Here is a 13194-nt window from a genome sequence, read left to right on the forward strand (position 1 = left end):
TCCCCAAATATATTTGCCATCTGGAAAGGCACGTGAAGGCGCGTCCCTCCTGATATTTGGGGAAAAAGAGCTGCCGCGTGTTAATTAGCCTGATATGAGTCGTTACCAAAAAACACCCGATCAGCGCTTCAGGGGTAGACGAGTGCAGCCTGCAGGCACCACCAGGTCAGCCTTTCAGGGAAACATCCGAAGGCCGTAAAGGCGGTGACGTCATCGGGAGCTCTCCACGGTGCTGGACGGTTTCCACGTTTCAAAAAGTGTCTGTTATAAAAACCAAAACATGGCCCCCGTACTTCAGTTACGACTCTCCCTTTGTTAGAGAGCACCGTCTGAAATATTCATCGCACTTGTTGGCAGCCTGACAGACGGTTTTTGGTGAGGGCTTCTGCACCAACCGGCTCCACTCGCGAGAGTCGGATTCCAGATTAAACGTGCAGACTTTCCTCCTCCACAATCACTTCTTTTTTTTTGCCATCCCAATTCAATTTTACAAACCCTGATTTTTAGTATCAAACACCGGAACAAGCAAAGAAAACGAACTGACAGCCTTGAATTTAGAAAGATGGGTGTTGCTGCCTGTACACGTCACAGACTCTGTGTTGGATAACAGATGTTAAGGCTGCGAAACCAAGTTCTGCAGGTAGGCATGATGCCTCTGCTGGCAAACACACACACACACACACATACACACACACACACACACACACACACACACACACACACACACACACACACACACACACACACATTCTAAAGATTTAATATGACAGTATGAAAAACCTTTTGACGGCCCCCCCAAATACAATAAATTACAATTACATTCGATGCATTATCAATTATGATCTCTATTATGTAGTAATACTATGAAGAGAAACACGATTCATCGACTGAGTAATTCATGGTACCGGATGTTTACTGTGATAAGGAAACAGTATGGGTTTAGAATAATGTTAATCCATTTTATTTAATCTCGTTTTATTTTAACACACATGTCGTTTGAATACAAAGTTTAACTTGAGATTTTCTTTTTTTTTTTTTACGGAAAAATGCTCAGCAATACATGGATTCCCTTCTTTACCATTGGCCACCAACATCAATTACAAAAACAACACGTGGAAATATGTGCAATAATAATAATCATAATAATCATAAAATAATAACGATAATAATGACAATAATGATGCTGTTTGGAAAACGACTAAACCAAAATTACTCTTAGAAGAAACAATGTAGTGCAATGGCTCAACTTGAAGACTAAGAGTAAATAAAATAAAATAAAAATAAAATAAATTAGGAAACCGTACTAGCCTAATTTATGTTATTTAGGTCATTTTTATAAACGTCATAACATTTTGGCCAGTCTTATTTCCCTTGGTTAATTTTCAAAGTGTTGTGTGTGTGTGTGTGTGTGTGTGTGTGTGTGTGTGTGTGTGTGGCTTGTGAGTACATCGATGATGGTGAGACAGTGTGAACCTTTCTTGGCCTTGTTGCTTTTGAGTAGCCTTTGTTGCCTTTTTTGCGTAGATGCGAAACGACTGTTTTCCGAAGAGAACAAATATTGTAAAACAACTCAAAACAACACCACCCCTTACAGTTTTACCCCCCCCCCCCAGCCCTAAATATCCAAAAATTATCCCATGTGGGCGCTTGTGTTGGCCTGCTAGTTCTTATCATTATGAAATCCATCCATCCATTACCCGAACCGCTTATCCTGCTCTCAGGCTCGCGGGGGTGCTCGAGCCTATCCCAGCAGCCACTGCGCGGCAGGCGGGGAGACACAGGCCGCCAGGCCATCACACAGGGCCCACACACACACAGGGCCCACACACACACAGGGCCCACACGCACACACACACACACACACACACACACACACACACACACACACACACACACACACACACACACACACACACACACACACATTCATACCTAGGGTCAATTTAGTATGGCCGATTCCGCTGACCTACATGTCTTTGGGAGGAAACCGGAGCCCCCGGAGGAAACCCACGCAGACACGGGGAGAACACGCAGACTCCACACAGAGGACGACCCGGGACGACCCAACAAGGCTGGATTACCCCGGGCCACGAACCCAGGACCTTCTTGCTGTGAGGCGGCCGCTCTAACCACTGCGCCACCGTGCCGCCATTATGAAAGTCGAGACAATATCAGAACCCCACCAGCCACGTGGAGGGTGCGTGCCGCCAAAGTAATAGTTATGAAATGGCTGAAATGTAAAACACGAGTGATAACGAACGATACATGTCTTCTCATCGGGTGTGCGGTTAGACTGCCTCAGTCCTTGTGGGGGATGCGGGGGGGTGCGTTGGAAAAGTTGCTCGGGTGGGGAGTGGGTGCCGGGCGGGGCACCGTTGCCACGAAGTGTGCCATCGTAATCGACCGCTGATTGTAAGAGGACGCGTGGGTGGTTGTGTCATTCAGTTGTGAAAAAACGCATTGAGTTCATCGTACACGGGAGCCCGCTCGTGGTGCAAGTGCATGTCGTGGTAAGGCAGCACGTTCTCCGAGTGAATCCCGCTCCGCACCCCGGAGGAGCCGAACACCAGGTTGTGGGCCGCAGTCTGTCGGGAGCCCGGCAGGCCGGAGTAATGCATAGAGTAGTGGTATCCTTTCTCGTGGTCGGGGGACGCGGAGCCCTGGTGCTTCAGGGAAAAGTTGCCGTTGACGCACATCGGCGGGCTGAGCGGCCCCTCGTACTCCGGACTGTTGTACTCTGGAGAGCCGCTGCCCCCGTACAGAGAGTCGTAGGCTGAGCAGTAGCCGTGCGTCCTCAGCGGATGCGAGTTCGACCCCGACTGGCAGTGGGGGCTGGAGAGGCGTGCGCACTGGTACGGGTAGGAGTGCATGGGAAAGGAGCCGGAGGCGTATCTGCCCCCGTCCGGACACTGCTCGGTTAAGAAGTTGCGGGAGTTGAGCTGCAGGCAGCCCGCCACCAGGTTGGTTGTCGGCTGGGAGAGTCCCTTACACAGCGTCTGTACGTAGGACACAAGGTCGGGCCGCTTCCCGGAGCGCAGTATCTCGGACAGGGCCCAGATGTAATTTTTGGCCAAGCGAAGAGTCTCGATTTTGGACAGTTTCTGCGTTTTGGAGTAACAGGGCACCACTTTGCGGAGATTGTCAAGCGCCGAGTTCAGGTCGTGCATGCGCGTCCTTTCCCTGGCGTTCGCCTTCTGGCGGCGCACCTTGGACCGTTCGATACGGGCCTTGGTCATTTTACGCTTCTTGGGGCCCCGTTTTTTGGGCCTGTCCCCTCCCGTGTCGTCATCTCCACCCTCCTCCTCCTCTTCCTCCTCCTCCTCCTCCACTTCGTCGTCCATGTCGTCGTCTTCGCCGGCGTTGTCGGAGTGCGTCCGGCTGCCTCTCAGCTCGGGGTCGTCCATGTCGTCGTCCGCCAGCCGGCAGTGGTCCTGATCGTCATCTTTAATCTTCGAGTCCTCGCTCTCGCTGTCGTCCGCCCAGCCCGAATATTTCTGCACGTCGGGAAGCAGTGAGGGGTCACTGAAAAGCCTCGTCAACATCGTGGCTCTGCGGAAGAGAGAGGGAGAGAGAGAGAGAGAGAGAGAGAGAGAGAGAGAGAGAGAGAGAGAGAGAGAGAGAGAGAGAGAGAGAGAGAGAGAGAGAGAGAGAGAGAGAGAGAGAGACGTTATTAGACGCACAGTAGGCCAGTCTAAGAGATTACCCGGCTGAGAAGTGCACATCACTTACATCAGCCTGTTAAGAGTGTAAACGGGTAGCGGATACCGGGAGTAGCTGCTTCCGTTTGGGCAGAGTGAATCAGTCCGCCGCCTAAAGCATCGCACTCAACATCCTCGAGTCTACGCGGACGAATCCCCACTTAATTCCCAACTGTCATCGGTGTGCCCTCTCGCGTCCTCTCAGCGGGTCTCAGCAGCAGAGGCCACATTAAAGATCCCGCGGGGCGCTGTGTGAAGCGACGCCCCCCTCACCTCACTCCCCCCACCCCCCACCCCCGACGCCCGCACACTCCTGGACGCATTCCAGCACTATTCATCCGTACTACAGCCCTCTGCACAAAGGAGGCGAAGAAGTTTTTTTTTTAATTGATCGGCAATACCACTCCTCCTCCTCCTCCTCCTCCTCCTCCTCCTCCTCCTCCTCCTCCTATAACGTTATGATTAAATTAGGGCATTTGAAGACATGTCCCAACTCGAGCGCTAATTGGCTTTGGCAGCGGTTTTCACGCAGGAATTGAACTTCTGCATCAATAATTTCATAAACAATATTTTTCTTTATATTGCTATAGGCTATATATTTAGTTCTTGTCCTAATAGACGAATGCTAGTGTTTTCTCACTTAATTAGGCTACAATTGGGCTAAATGATAGCAATGATAACGATAATAATAATAATAATAACAACGATAATAACAGTACTAATAACAGTAATAATAACGATAATAATAATAACAATTACGATAAAAGATATAAACGTTTAAGCATTAGTTATTTACCGTTATACAACATACATGTTGCAGATATAATTTGGATTGCAGTTCAAACACACGTTTATTTCAAACATTATAATCGCACAAAAAAAAGAAAACGATAATTGTTAACTAATCGTTCATTAACCACTAACTTGAAAATGCAGTCCCGAGCCCATGAGAGGAAAAAAAGGTTTGAGGCGACTTGATATGCGACCTGTCCAGCAAGCCTCCACCGCGCAGCTCCGGCCTCCCCTCCTCCAGGGTCCTCTGCATCCAGACTATTATACTGGACCAGCAGACACACTTGCAGCCCGGATGGTAGGCAGGCTTCAACGGTTGTCTAATTACGTCGGGGGGTATGCCAGAGGCAAAATCTCGCTTTTAAATTTCAGGCTCAGGAGGTTTGCTCAATTAAGAGAGGAAAAAAAACAAAAAAACAACAACGTTTAATTAACAGAGCGTGCACCTTTACACGAAATAGATTTCACTCGTCATCCGGTATGCAAGAGTGCACGATTTCAATGCACTTTTAGCTGATGGTAACCGCTTACAGATGGAAATGACTTGTATCCTTTTAGTCCTGGTTAAATATGAAACACGGTGGCTTATTTTTGCAAACCCGCGATTGCCTAATTGCACCGGAAATAACCGTAGTATAGGAGTGCGCTGCGATAAGCTGCTGGACACAGACAGACAGACAGACAGATAGATAGATATAAATCACGCTGCACACTGCCTGGCACAGTCGATGGCGTCGTCCCACCCTTTCATTTTGCCCGAGATAAACGTGCAAAATCAGAGACAAAATCATCAATAAATCTTCCACAAGGCTTGGAGGGGGGGTGAGGGGGGGGAGGGCATCTCTGGGCCGAGGTGTCGTTGTTTTACTGCGAAATCTCCTCTTCCTGTCCTCTGTTGGATCCAAGGTGCAGACGCAGGACTCTTTAAAATCAAATCAGCGTCCGTTACGATCTGTGCAGATATGGTGGAGCGATATAAAAAGGAGTTTCTTCCCGGGATGGCTCCTGTAAACGAGCCTGGATGAGTGAAACCAGGAATAGGATTAAAATAGGAAAAACATTGAAGGAGCTGGATAAAGAGGGGCTGGTTGTAAGCCCTGGATGGGAGGTTGTGTATGTGTAGATATGTGATAGGCGCAGAACGGCTCGGCGTTAAAAGTTGAAGGGCAAACAGAGACAGTCACGGATCACGGATGTGGCGGATTCGGGTGGGGGGCAGCCGGGAACCGCCGCAGCCGGGACGCGAACCCGCAGCAGTAGAAGGACGCATAAAGCAAACCTTTCCCCCCCAAGTATGGGAGGAAACTCACGACTCGGCTAAAAGAGCGTTTAGGAAGGACCCTTGCATTATTCATCCCTGTTTACGAAATTAATGGCGTCTAAATGTTGGGACGGCCACCGGAAGCCTGGCGCGCGTGCCTGTGTTCCAGCTTACCTCGGCGGGAGCTCCTCGAAGACTTCAGACCATCTTCATGTGTTTTTTTCCCCGGGAGCGGGCGGAGCGGCGAGCTGCTGTCGGTGCTGCGAGCCGCCTCGGTGTGGCAGGGCTACCGGGCAGGGCTACATACCGGCTCTGATGCCAGGCCATATGGTTGGCACGTCACTGGCAAGCGCCATCACATGAGAGCCGCTGATTGACATGCGCCCGCATTCGGAGAGATTGCCTTCCCGAGGGAAGCGGCTCCGCCATCTGTCACTCCGCTCGCAATCACACAGCCCAGAAGAAGAAGAAGAAGAAGAAGAAGAAGAAGAAGATGGGGGAAAAAAAGAGAAAACAGGGGAGAAAATAGGTGAAAACCGAAAATGGCGAAGCAAAAAAAATGATCGTAATTGATCTGCGTTTTGTTTTGTTTTTCCCCCTCCTCGGTCCTGTGCCTTTTCTCCACACTGCTTAGCGTTTAAATCTTTTAAGTGGCGTTTATGAGGGGAGTTGCGGGGGGGGTTGTGTGTGGGGTGGGGATGCATTATAAGTGCATTAAGGCTGTGGAACAGAAGGCATATTGTTTATTTATTTATCTAATTGGGTAAAATCATGCTGCAATGTATTCAGAGAAACAACAACTGAAAACCAGCGGTATTTCCCCCCCACCCCCCTCCACGAGCACAGCAGTCAACGGCCCAACGCCCAGCCCCCCTTCACACGCACGAGGCATCATATTTGTACGACGGCTGCTGTTGACTGGTGCGTGTGTACCGAGCGTGGGCATTATATATATATATATATATATATATATATATATATATATATATATATATATATATATATATATATATATATATATATGGTGGTGTTTCTCCAGCGCAGCGCAGAGACAGAAAGAGAGAGAGAGAGAGAGAGAGAGAGAGAGAGAGAGAGAGAGATTCTCCAGCACAGCACTGAGACAGAAAGAGAGACAGAGAGACAGAGAGAGACACACACACACACACACACACAGACACACACACACACAGACACACAGACACACACACACAAACACACACACACACAAACACACACACACACACACACACACACACACACACACACACACACACACACACACACACACACACACACACACACACACACAGAAAGAGAGCAAGAGCGCGAGAGAGAGAGAGTGAGACCCAGGTGTGCAGCACCATCAAGGGAGAGGGGCGGAGGGGAATTTGGGGGATGGTGGTGGTGGTGGTGAAGGTGGTGGTGTGTGGGGGGGGCAACAGGGGATTGGTGATTGTGGGAGCTGGCAGCGGTGCCCGAGATTTCGAGGAAGGCGTGCTGGCACATTAGTCTCGTGGACAGAAGACCATGAATTCCTTGTCACCAGCCTCCCAGTCCTTCCAGCACGACCGCCCCGCTGACACTGCGCTCGTCCCAGCACCGAGATCTCTCTATTTAGCTGACATTTACGGAGTTAATGGTGAATAATGAGCTTGATGACCGCGACGTCCAAGCTGGCCGTGGTCAGGCACAAACAGACCCATGCTGCTGAGGGAAGAGGGACGTCGGGGCGGAGAAAATAGCTGATGGAGGCTCATCGTCCTTGGGCCGGTATCACACCTTTCTCCTTCCAAAGCCAAATATGGGGCGAGGGGAGTAGGGGCGGTGGAGGTGAGGCTTTTAGGGGAGTTGGAGGGCAGGGCGGGTGGGGTTGCTGCTGGGGTCATCCCTGGGGTCGCAACGCAGTTGTGACAGCTGTGGCTAGGGAGCTGTGAGGCTGCACATTCACTAATGTGGCTTATCCCTTATGGGACGATGGGACGGTAACCTGGCACCACCCCAAACTGTGGTGGAGGAGGTTGGGATGGGGTGGTGGGGTAGGGTGACTACATTCAGGGGCATCTAGCAGCACTGCCAGCTAGATCCATGCCCTATCCTGCCTCAGCTGCAGTGGGGAGGTGAGGGTGGGAGGATGTGGCCGTGGGGGGGGGGGGGGCTGATGCTTCCCAACTAGTACCAAACAACCTTCGGGTCACCTTGCAAAAATAGCGGAAGGCTCCAGGAGACTCCAATCATGCATGCTTGGATCTGATACCAGAGTGCCAGCGGAGAGCTTGTTCAGAATTATGGCCTTTTCCGAGTGCCTTTGCCTTTTGGTTGTGTGCGGATTAGTTTTGAGGAAGGGCCCCCTGCCGTGATTCATGAGGGGGTAAATATGTAAAGCAGACTGGAAGCTCGTTCCCTTTAACATATCGAGTTTTTCCATAATTTTCCTGCTTTGTGGTCAAACGGCTCCCAATTGGCATTCGAAGACGTGAAGCCACACCCACCAATGCCTCTGTCATCTGTCCCCGCCCCTTTTCCCTCCCCGACACGCGAGGTGATGACCTGCACTTCACTCGTCTTTCTCATCCAGCTACAAAGTTTCACCCGGTACCGGTGTAAAATGACATGCAAATACAAAACCATGCATATGCGAGCATACGCACACGCGCGCTCACACACACACACGCGCACACACACACACACACACACACACACACACACACACACACACACACACACACACACACAGACTCAGATTCTCCCACCCCCACCGGAGTCCCGGACCCCATCTGCAATCCTCTCTCGCCAGTCTCCTAATTGCATATGCACAAATGCAAATGCCTATTAATTAATTACTTGACTAATTAGTGCAGTGGTATTTTAGAGCGATAAATCAAGTGGAGATGGGGCCGAGGATGGTGGGGCCGGAGGAGGGCCATGGAGCATCAACAATGAACTTACACCAGGGGGAGTTCTCCCAAGTCCTCTGTGTGTGTGTGTGTGTGTGTGTGTGTGTGTGTGTGTGTGTGTGTGTGTGTGTGTGTGTGTGTGTGTGTGTGCGTGCGTGCGTGTGTGTGTGTGTGTGTGTGTGTGTGTGTGTGTGTACAGAAGTGCACCCCAATAAGACCAGGTGTGCGCCGGAGCATCCGAGGCAAATTCGATACCCTGAAAAGCTGAAGTGAAGACAGAGTGTGTGGTGAGTTTGTTGATCTTTCTGTTTGTGTGTGTATGTGTGTGCGTGTGAATGTGTGTGTGAAGGAGAGAGGGAGAGAGAGACAGAGAGACAGAGACAGAGACAGAGACAGAGGCAGAATAAATTTCGGTTGCTCACAAGGTATGACCTCTGCTTCACCAACTGGCTTATCCTTGGCATTTGGCCAAACCCGGATCTACGGTTTGCCTGCTGGAGAAATGATTCGTCTGGCTCTTTGCGCTCGCTGGTCTTATTGATACATATTTATATTGATAATATAACCCGGGTACAATACTTCAATGAACATAACATTTGGCGTCGTTTATGCAGTGATACTGATGTGATAATTGTGGCATCTGTGATTGGGGGGTTGAATGATTTTGGCAGCCCTGGTTATGCTGTGTATGTGAATGTGTGTGTGTGTGTGTGTGTGTGTGTGTGTGTGTGTGTGTGTGTGTGTGTGTGTGTGTGTGTGTGTGTGTGTGTGTGTGTGTGTGTGTGTATGTTTGTAGGTGTGCCAGGCCCTCATCATAGGTGCCCATGGAGATCCCCAGACTGAAATATTTATTCGTGTTTGCTCGCCGAGACAGTGTGGTCCTAATTGCAATATCAGAGAGCTCCACCTCTCGCTGTCTCTTTCCTGGCTTGGCTGCAGCAGATGAGAACTGTGTAAGTATCAGTGAACGCGCGCGTGCTCGCGCGTGTGTGTGTGCGCGCGTGTTTTGCACCCCGTTTACTTAACATTTGGCTCTGATGGGTAGATTTGTTTCTTTCTCTCAGTCGCACACAGGTTTGATTGCTGCACACTTAAATACATATATCCAGGCATGAGTTGAGATATATTGAGTTGACCCCCCCACACACACACGTGGCCCCTTGCTGCCCGTGGGCCGTTCAGAGCTCATGTCCGCCACAGTGTTGCAGCTTGCCTTGATGGCTCCTTCGCTCTTCCTGTGCCGCGCTTGCGCCGCCTTATTGATCCCCCCCGTCCACATCTCTGTGCGTCCCCTCTTGTCCGTCCTCCTCTCCACATGGATGTTTATAGCTTGGGAGAGTTTTTCATCAGTTCCCGTGCCAGCCTCAGCCCCATGGCTGGCCAAGCTGAACCATCTTGTGGGATTTTTTGGCTTTTAATTATAGTAAGAGAGGATTAATTATGGCAGTGGAAACAAGGGGCCATGCATTATTGATGCTATGAGTGAGGGGCTGGAGGGGGTAGAGGGTGCTAATTAAATCACTGCCCTACCGCCACCTCCTCCTCTGTCTCTGCCTCCACCATGTCTTCCACCTGCTACGTCTCCACACCCTCCGCCCATACCATCCACTCACGCTCACGCGCGTCCCCCCCTTACAAACACTCCAGCACACTCCTGCTTCTCCTTTTAATCATTTTTCTCTGTTTTGCTCTTAGTTTTATTTTCCCTAGTTTCTCACTTTCCGATTTATCCCCCCCCTCCAATTCCTCCTCCCAGGCAACAGTAAATGGCGCTCACCTCCTCAGAAATATGCTCTTCGCTCTCATCTTCCTCCTCCACCGCCTCGCCACTTCCTGTGCCTGAAAACCAAGCGCTCCACCGGGGTCTTCCTCCATCCCTCCGTTTCATATGTTGGTTTACATGCCGCTGCGTCTTGATGAAGGCGCGATATGTCATTCATCCGTTTAGAATTCCTCAGCGCTGAAATGTTTTCACTTGTTTCTTTTCAGTTTTATTTATTTATTCACCCCCCCCCTAAATTCTGTGGGAGCACTTCAGATTCAATCTCAATCTCCAACCCACCCCGGGTGTATTTCCCTTATGCGTAAATTGGATCGTTTCAGTAGTTAAATGTATTAAAAGACCGCCATCTAGTGGATATTACATGAACTTACACCTTTCCACTTCAGCCACATCACATTTAAACCGTTTGGCTGTCAATCCAGTTCCGGTTCCTGTGTGAGTTGTCCGAACAATGACTCATCTTCTTGTTTGGTAAGAATCCGCAGTGTTCTTGTGGCGCAAACAAGAAATTCATTCATTTTCATGAACGGTAATATTCAAGTTTATAAGAATTTGTACAAGGCTTTCTGCAAATGGTTTAAACATTACTAAAGCTGTTTTTTTGGTTTCCTCGTGAACAAATTCTGTTCCTATCAGAGGGATCCCTGACGTTACAACCCTTTCCATGAGTCCTACTTTCCAAATAACTCGCACCTCGACCACCCCATCCTCTTTCCCTTCTTACCGTCACGCAAACCTTTCTTTGCGAGATGCGTGTGTCCTCTTGTGTTACAGTTCTCTCTGTCATCGATTTTATTTTGTCACCACCACCTTGCTTCACCCAGGCACATTTCGCAATCTCCGTCTCTCATTTCTCAGATGATCCCACCATGACGGCAGTGTGACCCTGGTGGTCCTAATAAGCTCCACATGGACTGGTTCAGCTGACGCAGTGATGGTGAAACTGGTTTCAGCAGAGGATATAATCCCATTTCCATCCCACCTGTTGTCTTTGGGTTTAACAGATCACCTATTCGTGTATATTTTTTACCTCCCCCCGCATTTTTCTCCCCAGTTGTACTTGGTCAATTACCCCACTCTTCGCTGCTCCACCCCTTCTGCCGATCCGGGGAGGGCTGCAGACTACCACATGCCTCCCCCGATACATGTGGAGTCGCCGGCCGCTCCTTTTCACCTGACAGTGAGGAGTTTCGCCAGGGGGGACGTAGCGCGTGGGAGGATCACGCTATTCCCCCCAGTTCCCCCTCCCCCTGAACAGGCGCCCCGACCGACCAGAGGAGGCGTCAGTGCAGCGACCAGGACACATACCCACACCCGGCTTCCCACCCGCAGACACGGCCAGTTGTGTCTGTAGGGACACCCGACCAAGCCGGAGGTAACACGGGGACTCGAACCGGCGATTCCCGTGTTGGTAGGCAACGGAATAGACCACCACTCCACCCGGATGCCCCGTTTCGTGTATTTGTCTTTTTAGCATAAAATGTTAGCAAATATTTGAGCCACAGTGCCTTGTAATTTCACAGATAGGCCAACAGGTAGTGCAAGTGTGTTCTTCCTCCACAAGTGAAGTGCGGACGACACCTGTCAATACATCATCCCCGGGTAATGGCGCAAGTCAATGGATTTCCAGGGGTTAATATCTGTATTAGCTGGTTAGTGTGGGATACTGTGTCATAAAATCAGATGGGAGGCAGTCAGTGAGGCGTTAAACTGCCTCTGTGTGCATGACCCCCCCACCCCCCCACACACACACAAGCATGCAAAATTACCAGGACACCTGCTATGACAGATCAAATCCCCCTGTGTGTCATCCTGATTATTGCAATATTTCACATTTCATAGGGATTTCTGTACCTCAGATCATCCTGCATATGCATTGGCCTAGTATTGGAAGAGATGTGAGAGAATCGGCTCAGGACAGATGTGGTGGGGGGGTGGAGGGGGGTTGGGGAGTAAATTCCAATAGAGGTTGATTGGATTATACACGTTCTTCTGTTTCTTCCTTGTACATACTTCTTACATCCGTTCTATTTTGTTTTTTATTCATAGGACTTGCAACATGATTGGAGGTTGACAATGTGCCAAGGTGCCTGGCTTTGTCTGTTGGAGGTCTCGGGGGTTTTCAAACCAGGTCTTGACTACAGGGAGCTCTCTGGTCAACGTCTGCTGTTCTTGGTGCAGCATGGAGTAAGATATCAAATTTTGGCGAGGTGGGGGGGGGGGGTAGAATTTTCTTTTTCTAATGTGCAATTTGATCTGAGCCAGAGTGCCCTCTCTTTGTGTGTGTGTGTGGGGGGGGGAGGATATGTGTCTGTATGTGCTACATGTCCCACATTTTGTACAGCATGTCCCTTTATCATCAAGCTTTTTCCAGTAAGTCTCCTCAGTCTGTTAACGTGGACCGTCTTGAAAGAGTCTTTTTCTTCTCTAGTCTTGCCAGAACAGTGATTTAATAACATGGGGGTCAACGCCAAATGCACAATTTGTGCAAGAATGTGATAATGAAAACAAATTGAATCAGAGATGTTACAAGTCTGCACTTTGATGCATAATTACATTTTATCATCAAGGTTTTAAAGATGACTCTTATTCCGACTGACTGACAGCGAGTGTAACAGAAGTAAAACCTTCAGTTGTACCATCACCAAAATTATCTGCAACCGAAGAGGAGCGTTAACAAAGGCCTCGGTGACCTTATAAAATATCACTGTGACCATCACCAGGGTCACATAAACCCACATGCAAACCAGCAGCAGTCCCTGTAAA

General features: G+C 49.6%; 1 protein-coding gene across 1 annotated transcript; it reads right to left on the bottom strand.

Moving 5' to 3' along the window:
• Nucleotides 1-2441: 2441 nt before the first annotated feature.
• Nucleotides 2442-6078, bottom strand: LOC130119792 (neurogenic differentiation factor 2-like). The gene is made up of 3 exons (XM_056288389.1): nt 5956-6078; nt 3704-3735; nt 2442-3549 (listed from the first exon to the last, which is right to left on the bottom strand). The coding sequence occupies exons 1-3, from the start codon at nt 6076-6078 to the stop codon at nt 2442-2444; spliced, it is 1263 nt and encodes a 420-aa protein (XP_056144364.1).
• Between the last annotated feature and the right edge of the window lie 7116 nt (nt 6079-13194).

Source organism: Lampris incognitus, chromosome 10 (assembly GCF_029633865.1).
Source record: "Lampris incognitus isolate fLamInc1 chromosome 10, fLamInc1.hap2, whole genome shotgun sequence".
NCBI classification, from domain to species: domain Eukaryota; kingdom Metazoa; phylum Chordata; class Actinopteri; order Lampriformes; family Lampridae; genus Lampris; species Lampris incognitus.

What these genes read in the sequence shown, in the direction of transcription:
- LOC130119792 (XM_056288389.1), bottom strand. Translation starts at nt 6,078, where the DNA reads ATGGCCTGGCATCAGAGCCGGTATGTAGCCCTGCCCGGTAGCCCTGCC. An exon ending in GAAAAAAACACATGAAGATG is followed by an intron (nt 3,736 to 5,955) that starts GTCTGAAGTCTT and finishes CACTCTTAACAG; the next exon opens with GCTGATGTAAGTGATGTGCA. An exon ending in GATGTGCACTTCTCAGCCGG is followed by an intron (nt 3,550 to 3,703) that starts GTAATCTCTTAG and finishes TCTCTTCCGCAG; the next exon opens with AGCCACGATGTTGACGAGGC.